The sequence below is a fragment of the Alternaria burnsii genome (assembly GCF_013036055.1).
Source record: "Alternaria burnsii strain CBS107.38 chromosome Unknown 698, whole genome shotgun sequence".
Taxonomy (NCBI): Eukaryota; Fungi; Ascomycota; class Dothideomycetes; order Pleosporales; family Pleosporaceae; genus Alternaria; species Alternaria burnsii.
The window spans coordinates 932,535-946,405 of NW_024066111.1; the positions used below are offsets into that span (position 1 = coordinate 932,535).

The window sequence follows — 13,871 nt, forward strand, 5'->3', positions numbered from 1 at the left end:
ATGTGCACATTCAACGGCACGTAGAAAGGTGCACTCTGCAGTCGCAACATTATAAAAGATGACGAAGGACTGGGATTTGGTGCAGGATGTGATCAAGGAGCTTTCTTTTGTGCAAAAAAAGCCTTTGGAAGAAGTCAAAGAGCTAATGGAACGCAAACACAAGTTTCGGGCTTCGTGAGTTTTCGACGAGATGGAACAACGCTGGCATTATTGCTAATAACTAGTATAGAACGCGAGCCTATCGTATGAAACTGAAAGAATGGGGTATCATGAGGCACAAATCGCGAAAGATCACAAGACAGCGTCGTGAAGCGCGACTACCAAACGAACAAAGTTCAAGCGAGACGGATCAGCGCAACGACGAATCAGTCGAGCCGGCTGAAGTTATCACAATAGAACCTGAGTCTAGGGAACATTGCACGAGGACTGGGGGCTGGCAGGTGGTGGCTAGTCTGCCGGCTTTAATCGCTGATGGAGCTGGTACCGTTGCGGAGCCAACTTTTCTGGGATTATTGAATCAGCCACAAGAGTACGGAGATTCCTGGTCTTCTCCATGTTTGCATTGCGTGTTCGCTAACCATGCAGTAGTCTGCAGCCATCGTTCGAGGAGACATGGTCGCACGATCCTGCACAATCTTCAGATGTAGTACTGGACATGGTTAGTGCAGTCTTGGAAGGCAGTCTACAAAAGCTCGAGAAGCTTCTTGTCGGTAACGTTGATCATATCAACGATCCCATAGGTCTGCCTTTCGAATCAGGTGCTCGATTTGCTGACCATCCTGCTTTGAACGAGATGGTCATACTCCAACACCCGGATCAGACCTTGTTCGATATCGCTTGTGGCATGCCTTGCGGACCGATTATATGGGTCTTGTTCGCTTATGGTGCAAAAGGCTCCAAACACCCACTCGGAACAGACCTAGCCTTGCACAATGCTATCAAGAACGGCAGAGCTTATACTGTTCAGGCGCTGCTTCAGCCCGGTCGCTCAGACGTTAACGGGCTTCCAGGCTCGAGCTGGAGTCCTTTGCGTCAAGCAGTATTCTGGAACGTTCCCGATGTTGTCCAGATCCTTCTTAATCGAGGTGCAAAGGTCGGTGATGCTGGCCCTGCGCCTGGAAAACCTGGTGTTCACACGGCATTGCAGCTATGCTTATTACATAGAATGAACACTTACATGGATCCCGCCGCTCGGAAAAACTGCCATATGATTATGGATATGCTTCTTAGCGCTGGAGCGGACATTCATTGCAAGCCTCCGGAGCTCGTCATTCCGTCAAATTTCGCCATGTTTGTCAAGCCATGGGAAAATCGTCCATACTGGGCTTCTGAGCTCTCGCCGGATGAGCTCGACTGTTTTCGAGTGTTCATCAGCAAGGGCGTCGAATTTCCATCACACTTCCAAGGGTACCCCTGCGAGTCTCCCTACAAGCATACGTTTGAGCACCAGGCACTGTGGCATTCGACTCCTACTTTTGCGAGATGGCTTATTGATAGTTTTATGCCGACGCCCATCAATAATGGCAGCTCCCTCCTATATGAGATATTGGGCTGCTGTCCAAATGAGAAACGGCATCCAGCCGATACTTTACGCGACATTCAAGTGCTCCTTCAAAAAGGCGTAGATTCAAATCGAGCCGCGCGAGACAGCATCAGCCCTTTGCGTAAGTGCATTGCGGATTGCCCTGCCGTAGATCTTATTCCACGTCTCCAGATGCTTCTCGATGGCGGCGCAGATCCTGAAGCCGAAGATGCGGATGGCGTCCAGCCGTTTGTTCGAGCGGCAGAGACATTCGAAGAGCCGCTTCTTTCCAAGGTCATGTCAGTGCTGGTGTCGAAGATTTCAGGGAAACAAATAAGACGCGTCGATGACATCTCACATACATGGGCCGTAGGCCACTTTCCAATTTCAAAAACGCAAACGTACGATCAAGTCATGGCGTGCACACGCCAAACGGGCGACTTTATGCTCAACCTGCGGACGATGGTTCCGGAACACATTCAAAGCATCTTCCAGCGAGCTTACTTCGATGTCGTAAGCGAATACTTCCTAGACACGATGACCAAGGTGGCAAAATCCAAGATGCTGAGCTCGAAAGAGAAGGACGAGATCGTTTGGATTGTCTCGATGCGAGATGGAGTCGATCTCCCAAATTACAACTTCGACCAAAAGCTTGTCATTGCGTTGCTGGACCCACAACCAATACCAAGCGTGATACTTGGGTCAGAAAGCGACCCTGGGAGGACTGCCTCATCGAATTCCAATTCAGTGAGCGCTGTAAGCTCTCCAGCATCTAGCGCTACGATCACTGGAACAGCCACAGACTCTGGAGTTCACATCCCCTTCCAGTTCAATGCTAGCAAGGCAACAACCAGAAAAGACCCCTCAATATCTACTGAATCGCCTGAATGGATTGACGACTTCTTTGTGGCATCTACGACGCAAATCCGATGGCGCGACCCATGTGCACCACCGAAGCCGGGGGATATTCAGAAAGCTACAGCAGCCGTTTTAACATGCAAGTGTACAACTTGTAATGACGGAAAGCTTCTCACGAGAAGTGAGCTGGAAAGACACAAGACTGAACACGAACATACGGCGGACTGCGATATAGTTGGTTGCAAGAGGCGCTTTTGCATTGAAAGACGAACTAGGGCAAATAGTGTGAGATGTCAAGATCACTTGTTCGGTGGTTGAGAATCGACATTCAATTAAAGACACAGTAATACATATGCAAACACGCTTCTTGTATCCTCTAGCATCCCTTCCCCTTACAAGCCACTGAGACCGAGCGCCAAAGCAGCAAGCAGACTATTTAGCAGCGCAATAACGCCCGCCAACACAACATTAAGCACCAACTGTACCGCCAAGATCAACAAACCCAACGCACTCGTCAACGGGTTGATGAAAATCAATAGTCCAGCGAGACCCAGAATTGCAACGGCAGCCGTAATCGTAGCGAAAATCTCAACGATGATGAGAGCAAGGAGAGCGCCCGCAGCAATCAGTTGGCGCTTCTCTTTGGGCTGAGACGCGTCGAGATCGGTGGAAGAGCGCTTTTCGTTTCCGTTGGCTGGCACCATGGGCTGTGTGGCGTTCGCAGGAGCGAGTTCGCGGATCTCAGACGTGGTGGAAGTAATAGCCGCGGTGATTTTGTTGAGTTGCTCGCCTACTTGGGGGATGGCGGCAGTCTTCTCAAGAATAGAAGAAGAAGTCGAGAGCGGAGCAAGAGTGGCATTGATGGCTCCCGTGTAGATTTGTACAGTGGCGAAGAGATCGGTGAGCAGGGACTCTACACTGCTTTCTTGACGCTTTTGTTGTACAACCGGGCTAGCAAGGGATAGGCCACTGAGGGCGAAGACGGCGAGGTGGGAGAAACGCATTTTGACGTTGTGTATGGAGTTCTTTTCAAATTAGGAAGGGATGTTGAAGAAACGGGTGGCGAAATATGCACAGGAAGGATAGTGAGCGAGTGATTCGTGATGTGTCTCGACTAGAAAGGAGAACAATACTCTTATATGCTTCCCACTTCTAGCACTCGAAACTTGTTTATACATGGCAGATGTTGACTCTGAGTTTCGCATGAGCAATGCTCGTCATTGTCAATTTCCCAGGGTTAAGGAAGCTCGAAATGGACATAGTCCGGGTATGCGGTTCGGACTGTTTTCTCGATGGGGAGGGATGATCGTCATAGGCGGATCCAGATGTATTGATAATACTTATCCTTGCTGTATATCACTTACACTCGCTTCGCTTCTGCAAAACCGTTCCAAGACTACGATGCATTACAATTGCTGGGAAATGCAAGTATAGAAATGCTGCGATGTCGTTCCTGTTGAAGAGAGAGAGAAAATACTGGCTTCTGCTCTGTGTTTTAATGACAGTGAGTGCAAGTGTGGAAGTCGCTGTAGCACATGTGCGTATCTTACTTGGACCAGCCAAAACACGTTCAGGGCCAAATCATGGTTAGTGGAGACGCTTGTAGCCGGTATCCCGCAAGCGGTGGTTTGATCTAGTGCCGTATACATCGTGTACGCCTATTCCGCGAATGTCGCCCTTTGTCAGCCACGCTAGTCAGACTCCGAAAAAGGAGAAGCGACGTCATGTCAGCACGAAGCTTGACAACCAAGCTTAATCACCGGTGGTAGAAACCCCTGAGCTCCATTGTCATTGGCTGCGCTCAACTCCATCGTTGTTTCCAGACACCCGGTATCCTTGTAGATTCATTCCACGCACGATATGATAGACTACCGCATACAGGGGAAAAACTAGACAGGTATAGAAGTAACGAGTTGTATCCTACAGCCTACATTTGCTTCTATTAAGAAAATCTACAAAGATTAATAGCTTTGTAGACTCCTAAATTCTCTATTTGTATATACATAGCTCTTAACATGCTTTCGTGTAGTGGGAGGAAATATTTCTCTGTAGAGGAATGTTTGGTTCTCTTCTTTGATAAGGAGAATTTAGAAAGAACGAGCTTCTTCGTGCGACAAGTTTAACAGGAACATGGTGAGCGATGCAAGGTCTTCAATAATACGCCTACGAATGCGCCTACGAATGCTGGTTGCAAAACGCCCTGAGGATAAACCTCACCCACCTTTGGTCATCCCAGCCAAGTCATCTGTGTTCATCGTTGTTTACAACCTCCTCATCAGTCATATCCGTCTAATCTAAAAGCGCCTTTTTCCATCACCAAGCCCATGAACGCGACCTGTACACTCAGTCGAACGATACAGTATTTCTCCATTGAGGTATACGAAGCCTCGGACGTCTTCTGGTTTCTCTACTTGTTCTCACTCGTCGCCAACGAGCCTTATTTCAGCTACTTCGTCGTCCTGATGTGTAATAGGTGTGTTGACACCACTCCAACCACTCTTTACTGGGCCGTCGTCACCAAAGTCCTCGATCAGCCTATTACCCAAGCCACTTTCGTCAGCTTCTGAACCCAGAGCGCCAGTATCGGATGCAATGCCGTCGTCGTCGGAGTCGTTGCGACCACCCGGGCCCGTGCTGTTGAGGCTGTTGAAGCTCCAAACCGGCTGGTCAGCATCATCCCAGACATTAGTGCTGGTGTTGTACGGTATCTCGTCAGCATAACCTTCATCATCGGCATAGGCCGGCAGCTCTTCTTCATCACTCTGGCTCGCGGCTGCGACTCCGTTCTTTGGACGGTTCGCGGCTGCTGAGCGCGGATAACCACCCGCGCGCAGGGCTACGGCTCCCGCTGCGACTGCGCCAGCGCTCGACGACCCATTGCGGGACGAATCGCCGAGGCGCAAGCCGTTTCCCGCAGGTGAGCGGGAGCGAAGTTCTGTGTCGTTATCTTCGTCAGAGCCGGGGTTGCTGATGTCGGCGGTTACAATCTGCTGAAGGGAGGGAGGGCCTAAAGGGACAGGCGAACGGCGTCGGTAGAACAGAAGGTAGGCTGATCTTGATACAGCTTTCCGGCCCGATTCGCATTTCGTCACTATTGAGTCTGGTGAAGTTAGCATGGACATAACGATGTTTAAGAAGCACAAGGATAGGCTTACCATTGTAGTCGTACCACTGCTTGTCGAAGAAGTTCTGCGCAGTGGCTGTGTAATGACCGCCTCCAAGCCCACCGAAGTGATTGTCGACAGCGAACAGATCATAAGTGAGATCCTTGCCCTCAGAGAAGCCGACTTTGCCAGACAAGTCTAGTCCCTCTATGGGGAAATCGACCAGATCCTCAATCTTGTCTCGGAAGTTTCTCGCTCCACTGAAGCGCTTGAGATGTATGATGAGAATGTCGGGAACAGTCCAGATCTCGAGTGTTTTTGTTGCCCTACGCCTTTCCTTACAACGGCTGCAGTACCACGCGTTGTCTTCCGAGAGCACTTCGCTCTTGGAGGATTCATTGAAACACTCATCGAGATTGATGCCATGCTTGCGACGGGCTGCACGCTTCTCTTTTTTCTCCTGAAGCTCTGGGTCGTCGAGGAGTTCAATCGACTTCATCGAGTCCGCGCCCCTAGGATCATCTGCCGTTGTTGCCCCAAACAGAGCGTCATAAGCTTTGGAATCCCAATCAAGAACAAGAGCCTCGCCCATTCGAAGCAATCTTTCGTCAGACTCGTCTTCAGGATCATCCGGATAGTTCGGTTGGTCTGGCACCTTGCCTGCTTTCTTGTTCCTGAAGTTCTTGTTGTTTTTGTGTTTTCGTTCCATCTTGCGCTCGTGTTTGCGCGCTTTTTTGCTCTTCTTCTTGTTCTGGCGGCCAGACCGAGCGAACTCTGGAGCTTCTGGCTCGATGGACTGCATTTCCTCGTCGCTACTAACATTGGCTGCATCGATCACTGCGTCCGCGTCAACGACGGTGGCCTGGGATGCATCCTCATCTTCATCGCTGGAAGTAGTCTCGCTTCCAGCAGCAGACGATTGTACAGATTCCTCTCGGGATGATGGTATCTTGATTCGCTTCGAGATAGGCTCAAGTGGTTTTGAGTAATCGACGGTACTCCAGCCAGTGGTAACGATCTCCGAGCTCTTTCTTGTATGTTTCATCTCAAACAGATTCCTGTTTCAAGTCAGTTTGTTGTTGCCAAAGCTAAAGTGGCTCTCCTGTATCTCTGCGCTGCTAAACCTTGAGGGGGATGCCTTGTACGTACCTGAACTCCGGATGGATATAGCTGCCCGGTCGAAGAATCTCAGGAATTTCATCAACTTCGCTAGTTCGAGCTACAGGCGCATCCTTTGCATCCGTCATTGTAACCTCAACCATGTCCTCGCCTTCAACAGATCCATCCTGGACTTGGGGATCGTTTGGTGATGCGTCCTCTTCTGTTGTCAACACAACGTCGGAGCCAGGACGCGACTGGTCTTGTCCACTGAGCTCACTGAGAATTGGGCGAGTCGTCATTCCAGCAACCCTAGCCAAAACCTTTCGGAGGATTGTGTCATAGTTTTTCGCTTCCTCTCTGGTGAGGACGATAAAGCTAGGCCATAATGCCATAGACTGTCCCGTCGCCCTGTATGCGGACTGGCTGGGTATCCGGTGGAACATTGGGAATACAACGCGGTCATGAAGCGGCGAAACTGTCTCCGGAATCTCCTCATCAGAGGACTGTGAAAGCATCACACGGTATTTGGAGCCCTTCTTCTTAGGAACTGGCCAGTTGCTAGGAGCCATTTCCAATTCATAAAAGTAGATGTCGTCTCGTGCGCCTATATTCGACTCCGCTATTGTGGAAGCGTCGTCCAAGTGTCGATAGTATTTGTGGCTGTAGACCTCTGACGCCATTATGCGGTTGGCTGGAACGCCGCCTCCGCGCTTGCCGACAAAGTCTTTCAAAGCTTTGATTGTGGTGTTCTTGTCGACGTCAAGCTCAATCTGGATAGGCTTGCCAGTCAGTGGCACGTGAGTGATGGTATGAGACCAGGACTGCTCTACCGGCAGCTGCAAGGTGAGCTGACTGTATGGGTCGAAAGTAATGCTAACTTTCTCGCAATCTGGGCACACCATGGTGTTCTTGTAGAATCCATTGAACAAATCCATGGCTACAGAGTCGTTACGCGCCCAGTAATTCTGTCTATAAATCTCACCGAGTCGCTTGACTGCCTCTGGATCGCGAAAGGTATTGTCATCAGAGTCGGGATTCTCTAGGTACGGCTTCTTGATGATACGGTTTAGATCTTCATGGAGCGCGTCGACCAGCCAGCTGACGAACTCTTGAGAGTCCTGCTGCCCATAGCCAGAGAACATCGGGTTAGCCCTGCCTAGCTTGAGCTTGAAGTCCTTGGGCGAGACGGAGGAATTGTTGTCAAAGCCATAAATAGAGCTCAGTAACCCGGCATACGACTTGGCGATGACACCTTTGAAACCGATGGGATTGTCCACGTTGACTTCGTCCTTCCATTTGTTATTTAGGAAGTACATGCTTAGCTCTTCGACACTTCGTAGACATTGGAGAGCGGAGTTCATGTAACACGTGTTGCCAAGATTCGTAAGCCCGACGTGGCCACGAACTTTGCCATTCTGCTTCCTTCCACGCGTTACAGGGCCTCCCGTTGGAGTGCTCCGCCCGCTGTTAGGGTTGCTCTTGCCAACCAAAGCATTAGTCTTGCTCTTTGACGCCGTTTTGGTGGTCTCTGCTATGTATTCGCCTTTTTCATCGTGTTCCTCAAGTACAATAATTTGGTCCTGGGTCAAACCAGCATCGGCCAAAGTAAGGTCCTCGTTGGAAGCCTCGTTGTCTTTCTCATCTTTGCCAGTAACCAGCTCGCGCTCCGACCCAAAGGCAAGACCATTGAAACTTTCGACGCTCATGGAAAGCGAAGGCCGCTGAGCAGGTGCTGGCGCAATGGGAGATCCGTTACGAGGGGACGCGTCAGGTGTTAACATGCCAGAGGGTTGCAATGGCTGGGGCTGATCTGTGGGAGCAGGCGTGAGTATCCGCCAAATGCGGACTTTGTTGTTGAGGTCAATGCCGGCGGCTTTTTTCGCGGCTTCAATGAAGGCAACGAAACTCTCGTATCTGCTCGCAACGAGCTTTGCGGCTGGTGTGGCGCTGTCGGTGGGGTTTGGAGATTTTCGCGCTTTTCGGATTGTGAAGATGGGAGGGTGAAGCTCGTAGGAAATGTCTTCGCTTACTCCTCCTGGTACCGTGTTGTGGGCGTACCGACGTATGATAGGACTTGACTTGTCGAGCCCATACCAGCTTTGAACCAAGTCCCATGCTTTGCGGGGCAGGATCTCAAAATCTTGGCCCAGCGTCGCCGCCTTGCTGAGCGGGACAAAGTCTTCCCCATGCTGGTCGACCAGGTCCTCGTGCATCAGCTCCGTGTCGACGAGATGCGAATTGTCTACCGCGCCGACAGGACCCTCGGTTGCGTCTTTGCTGAAGTCATTCGGCCTGCTTATGTTTTCCGACGTCCTTGCCCAGACACGCTCTAGCCACTGCTCAGAGATAACATAGCCCTCCTGCCTGTCCACCAAAGCCTCTGTGGACATCATGCCCATGACGCGAGTCACCTGCTCGTCGATGCTGGGCATGTCGGTGTCGAGGCCGCTGCCGTTGGGCGCATCGGCCATGTCGACCGAAGTCGCGCGCGCACTGCGCTGTGGTGTGCTTGTAGGCAGGGGCTTGCCGGCTCGGGAGTCCGACTGCGCGTCGGGCTTATCGTCCATGTCTGAATGGAGGCGCTTGGCGGGTGACGATGCCCGTGGGGGAGGTCTCTGCGAGTGTTGCTCGGCGGTTCGTATGCGATCGAGATCGGTGAAGGAGCCCTCGCGGCTGTCGAGGGTCAGGTTGGCGTAGGCCTCGCTGGGTGAGCTTGCCCCCGTGTAATTGCTGTTGTCTCTCGCGGCAAGACTTCCAGAGTCAGGAGCGTCAACTAGAACTTCGTCGTGCAGGTGCGGTGGCAGATAGCGCGGTGGTGACGCTGAGGGTTGCGGGGAGGAGCGAGGGGACCCTACACCGACGCTTCCCACATTCGGTGAATGGTTGCCGTCGAGGTTGGACGAATCTTTTGGCGGGACCACGATCTTCCGCTTCTTGTTATTAGTGGAGGCCGTTTTGAAGCTGATTGCCTACCGTGAAGCCCGTGAAGAGCTTCAAGGCAGATTGTACAAGGCGAACCAAGGAGGGTGAAAGGGCAAGCAAAAGGCGGAGAAAGATTATGCAGCGCGTAGCTAGGGCCGCAGTACCAAGAGAATGACGCCTGTTTGTTCACAAACACAGTAACACGGCGGTGAAGCAAACGTGGGGTTAAAGCGCAATGTCCGCAAAAATGAGAGCAGCGCCGTGCTCTACGCCGTCGTCACTATCGGCTTCGAATCGCTCAGCCTTGCGGAGTAAGCGAGCTTGGCGATGCGGTGAATGCTCCACCCCTGTCGCGTATCTGACAGGACTGAACACTTGTTGGTCACCGTCCATACAAAGCAAACCCCGAGCAGGTGCACAACTAACAAGTTGACTTACAGAGCTCTGCCTTACAGCCTACATCTCCAAACACTACTTGGCCACATCATCAGACCGTGACCGTGGCAATTTTCCTTGCCCAAGTCATGAACAAAGACATGTGAAGCGTATTGCAATCATACGTAACAGTGATTGAGCCCCGCTCAGCAGTCATTATACTGTTAGCGCAGCAGTCTATTGGGTATTTATGATACAGAGACTAGGTAAATCTGTCAAGTTTCATTTCGACCCGCTGCTGTTCAGCCATGCAAAAGCAGAAGCGCCGCCAACTGGATTCGCGGATCGAGGTTTCGACAATGCAGGCACGTTTTCCCTGCCCTTTTCTCCAGACACAGTCCTCTTCACCTGAGGAGGCGCAAGGTCACTGGTCGCCTCGCCCTCGCCCCTTCGCTTTCCGTCATCAAAAAAGCGCGACTGTCCTGTGACTGGCGATGAGTTTGACGTGGATAACGTACGTGTCGATCTAGAGGGCTTCAGAACTTTGATGCCTGTATCACGTCGCTGATAACTAGGATTTGAGCTGGTAGTTTTACCCACATTAGCCCAATCCAAAGAGCCCGTGTTTGCCTTCTCTGCTTGGTCACGGCGCCAATTGCTCCAGATAGCTGGAGATGCACCCGTGCGCGGCACTCCACTAGCGAGGCCTGAGTCTGGAGCATCTTTGGTGTCAGAGCGATTCGATGTGGAGAGTCCGAGTTGAGGTCGCTGTTCAAGACTCCCATGTCCATTGGACCCGCCGTCATCAGAACCAGTCGCTGGTCCTTGGTCATTCGACTTCTCAGTCGATGAATAAGGCTCACGAGTTGCTGAAGCGGCGGAACTCTCGATCATGTGGCCCGACTGCGTTGAAGCAAGAGCTGAAGTTGTGCGGTTTAGATGCGCCGTGGAAGCACCGCTAGTGTGCAAGAATTTGAAAGCGCGATCATCTTCAGGGCGCACGAGTGGTATCTGAAGCTTGCTGCGGTCATCATCATACAGTGTTAGTTGGCTAGAAGAGAAAAGAAGATCGGCGTTATGCTCTCGAAGCATATCGCTGCCAAGGAAAATTTGAATAGCTTTTGGATTGACTTCAGCATTGTGCTCCTCAGTGACAGTGAAATCCACCCCCACCAAAGGGAGCTGCGGAGCTGGACTGTCGGATCGCGAAGACGCTGAGATAGGCACAGCCTCTGGGAGATATACAGAGAGCTTGATTCTGCGAACACCATCCTCGCCCATAACGACGCGATCCTGGAAGCCTAGGTGGTGGACCATGTAAGAGTCCAGATAGGATGTGTATGAGCCTGAACACACTGCTGCGTACAACAGGGTATCGTGCCTGAAGTTAGTGTTGAGCCAGCAACGTATTATGGCAGGAACGGAGCCGAGAATGAACAAGCCAGGAGCCAGTCCTGGGGCGTCTTGAGGCGTTGTCGGTCCAAAGCTAGTAAGACTATTCGCGCGACCAGAGGCCATGGAGTGTACCGAGTGCCCGGCAGAGCTCTGCCTTCCATCTGATTTGTGAGAGTAGCTGCGCTCGCTCATGACATGGCCGCCCATGCCACTGCCAGTGCGGGGTATCAGGTCCAACGACGACCTCGATGCATGTGCCCAGTGACCGTGGTTGGCCGTCTCGTCGAAGCGAACACTATTCGCACGGGACGTGGCGCCTACGCGACGAGGCTCTTCATCAGCGTCCAGTTGCAGGTTGCCGATGAGATTGCTGGACTGGTCGTCAAAGTTTGTGAAGTGCTCGGCGGTCGGCTGCTGCAGGGGCACTGATATGTGTCAGCCAGGCTTTCACGTTCCGATCTATACTTTCTCACCCTGTTGAGGGGTTCCCCCCAACACCGAAGGGAAGGGCGATGATGTCCCCCAGACGTTCTTCAGACGCGAGTCGTCTTCGTGCTTGCGCTCCAAGCGAGCGACGCGATCAGCGAGGTCGGCTTGGTTCTCTTGCACTCGGAGCATCTCGCTTTGGAAGCGCCAGAGATCGTCGCGCGGCTGGAAGGCTACGCTCTGGGGATCCATTGCCGTTACTCTCTCATCCCTTGGTGACGTGCTCAACAAAGAGACACCAGCCTTCCCTCGGGGGGTTCCCCAACCAACGAACACCGAAAAACGACTGGAACCGACCTCAGCTTGCTCTATATGTACTTGTTCCGGGTTGGCAATCTGAGGGTTTGTCCTGTGCGAACGTCTCGATCGGTGGTAACGAAGAAGCGGCAAGGGTATGTTTGAAGGCGGCTATCGAATGGCAACGCGTTTGATTTGGAGGTGTAACTAAGATGCGCGAAGAATCTGCGACAGTTTTGGGGCCTCGGAGGGCAAGCGCCAGGCGTTGGTCGATGTAGTCAGTTGGGGTGTTGGAAGCAGAAGGTGCGATCTTGCAACAACGCTCTTTACCGAAGATCAGGCGGTTTCCGAAGTGGCCCTAAGAAAATGGGCAAAGTATTGTACAAGACCTCAGAAAAATTTGGTACAAGAACAGGAACGAGAACAGTCGACTGTAGGAACGATGATGCGTATTGTCGTCGCGATGCTATTCTGAGGCTCATGGGGAACGACGCCGCCACTAACCACATGCTGCCGGAGTTATGCACCCCTGTCTGATTGGTGCGGCCAGGGGCCTTCCCCAGAGCCCCGCTTTGTCGGACCTTCAACACATATAATTAAACCTGCTCGTGTACGCGATTTTACCCTTCTGATGCATAGTCTAAGCTGTCTGAGTGGCTTCCCATGCCTTCCATGCTTCTTGATCATTCCAAGGCGGCAGTACCATGGACAGCTTTTCGGGCATCTGATCCGGCCACTGCTGTTCAATTACCTTCATCAATTCTTGGTACAAGATATCGTAGCCTGCCGGGTTGAAATGGAGGCCTACAGGTCAAGTTAGCACGGGACTGAAGGCGAAAATGCCAGGCAGATGTCATACCATCGTACATGAGGTCCACCAAGGCATCATTCTGCGCAACATCCAGAGACCCAGGCAGCTGATCACCGAGCTTCCATGCGTCTGCCTTGAAGTCCGTCTTCGCCATGAAGGCTTTCCAAAGATTCACGACGGGAAGATTGAGCTCGGCGCCAAGCTCGACAACTGCATCGGCATATGCTTTGGTCGTACTGGCTAGACGCGAGACGATAGTATACCCGTTCGACTGGTCTCTTGGCCACCAGAGATGCTCGTTGATTGGGGGCGGAGCAACCAGGATGATACGAGGGTTGTGAGCTTTGATCTTTGGATGGAAAATGATGTCCTTCAAGTTCTGAATAAACTCGTTGAGCGAAATGTGCTGCTTGTTGGGCGCATCTGGTAGGGACGAGTCGTTGGCACCGAAGAAGACGGTCTGCGTTATTAGTTGGGGTAGTGTCCGACATGGGCGAGTCTTACCATGAACCGGATCTTAGCCTGATCTGGCGGAGGCACGATCGCGGGGAGTATCTGGAGAGCTTGGCGGGTGTTGTACCCACTGCCGTAGTATTAGTCCTGGCTACAGCTGCAAGAATAGGACGTCATAACCTAAAGCCGCGATTGACTACATCGAGTCGTCGTATGTATGCTAGTAGGGTATCAGCGTCCGTTTGCAGCGGTCCGAGCCAGTGATCAGCATGGAAGCTTCACGAAGAACTGCATCAGGCAAGAAAGAGCGACCCGGGGGAAGATGACGACATGTCGACTGACCAGCTTGGAGGGCTGCAGAGAAACCGAAACCGCGCTCTTGGGAGAAGGAATCTTGGGTTATGCTGTCTCCGAACAGCAGGAATTGTTCGTAGAGAGCAGGCTATGGTTATCAGTGTGTGTTTGTTGGAACGCCACCAAGGTCCAGCAGAACTCACCATCTCGAATGCTACAGAGGGGTGTAGGTTTGATCGTCGTCAGACCTTCCACAATGTCTTGCTAGCAACTCGAGGGATGCTACTCGGCGAATTCCCGGTCTTCCGAAACC

The 13,871-nt window shown here is 52.0% G+C and overlaps 4 protein-coding genes across 4 annotated transcripts; 1 reads left to right on the plus strand and 3 right to left on the minus strand.

The window, feature by feature from the left end:
• Positions 1 to 58: 58 nt before the first annotated feature.
• On the plus strand, positions 59 to 2,698 carry GT037_004475 (uncharacterized protein; the record flags this gene model as incomplete). Its single annotated transcript, XM_038929522.1, has 3 exons — positions 59 to 174; positions 230 to 529; positions 589 to 2,698. The coding sequence occupies 3 exons, from the start codon at positions 59 to 61 to the stop codon at positions 2,696 to 2,698; spliced, it is 2,526 nt and encodes an 841-aa protein (XP_038787794.1).
• Positions 2,699 to 2,772: 74 nt separating this feature from the next.
• On the minus strand, positions 2,773 to 3,384 carry GT037_004476 (uncharacterized protein; the record flags this gene model as incomplete). The annotated part of the gene is made up of 1 exon (XM_038929523.1): positions 2,773 to 3,384. The coding sequence occupies one exon, from the start codon at positions 3,382 to 3,384 to the stop codon at positions 2,773 to 2,775; it is 612 nt and encodes a 203-aa protein (XP_038787795.1).
• A 1,413-nt stretch (positions 3,385 to 4,797) lies between these two features.
• Positions 4,798 to 11,955, minus strand: GT037_004477 (cysteine proteinase; the record flags this gene model as incomplete). Its single annotated transcript, XM_038929524.1, has 5 exons — positions 4,798 to 5,480; positions 5,536 to 6,542; positions 6,634 to 9,515; positions 10,291 to 11,702; positions 11,751 to 11,955. 5 exons carry the CDS (start codon positions 11,953 to 11,955, stop codon positions 4,798 to 4,800), a joined length of 6,189 nt encoding a protein of 2,062 aa, XP_038787796.1.
• A 685-nt stretch (positions 11,956 to 12,640) lies between these two features.
• Positions 12,641 to 13,764, minus strand: GT037_004478 (uncharacterized protein; the record flags this gene model as incomplete). The annotated part of the gene is made up of 6 exons (XM_038929525.1): positions 12,641 to 12,804; positions 12,860 to 13,271; positions 13,316 to 13,394; positions 13,445 to 13,484; positions 13,607 to 13,706; positions 13,762 to 13,764. The coding sequence occupies 6 exons, from the start codon at positions 13,762 to 13,764 to the stop codon at positions 12,641 to 12,643; spliced, it is 798 nt and encodes a 265-aa protein (XP_038787797.1).
• Between the last annotated feature and the right edge of the window lie 107 nt (positions 13,765 to 13,871).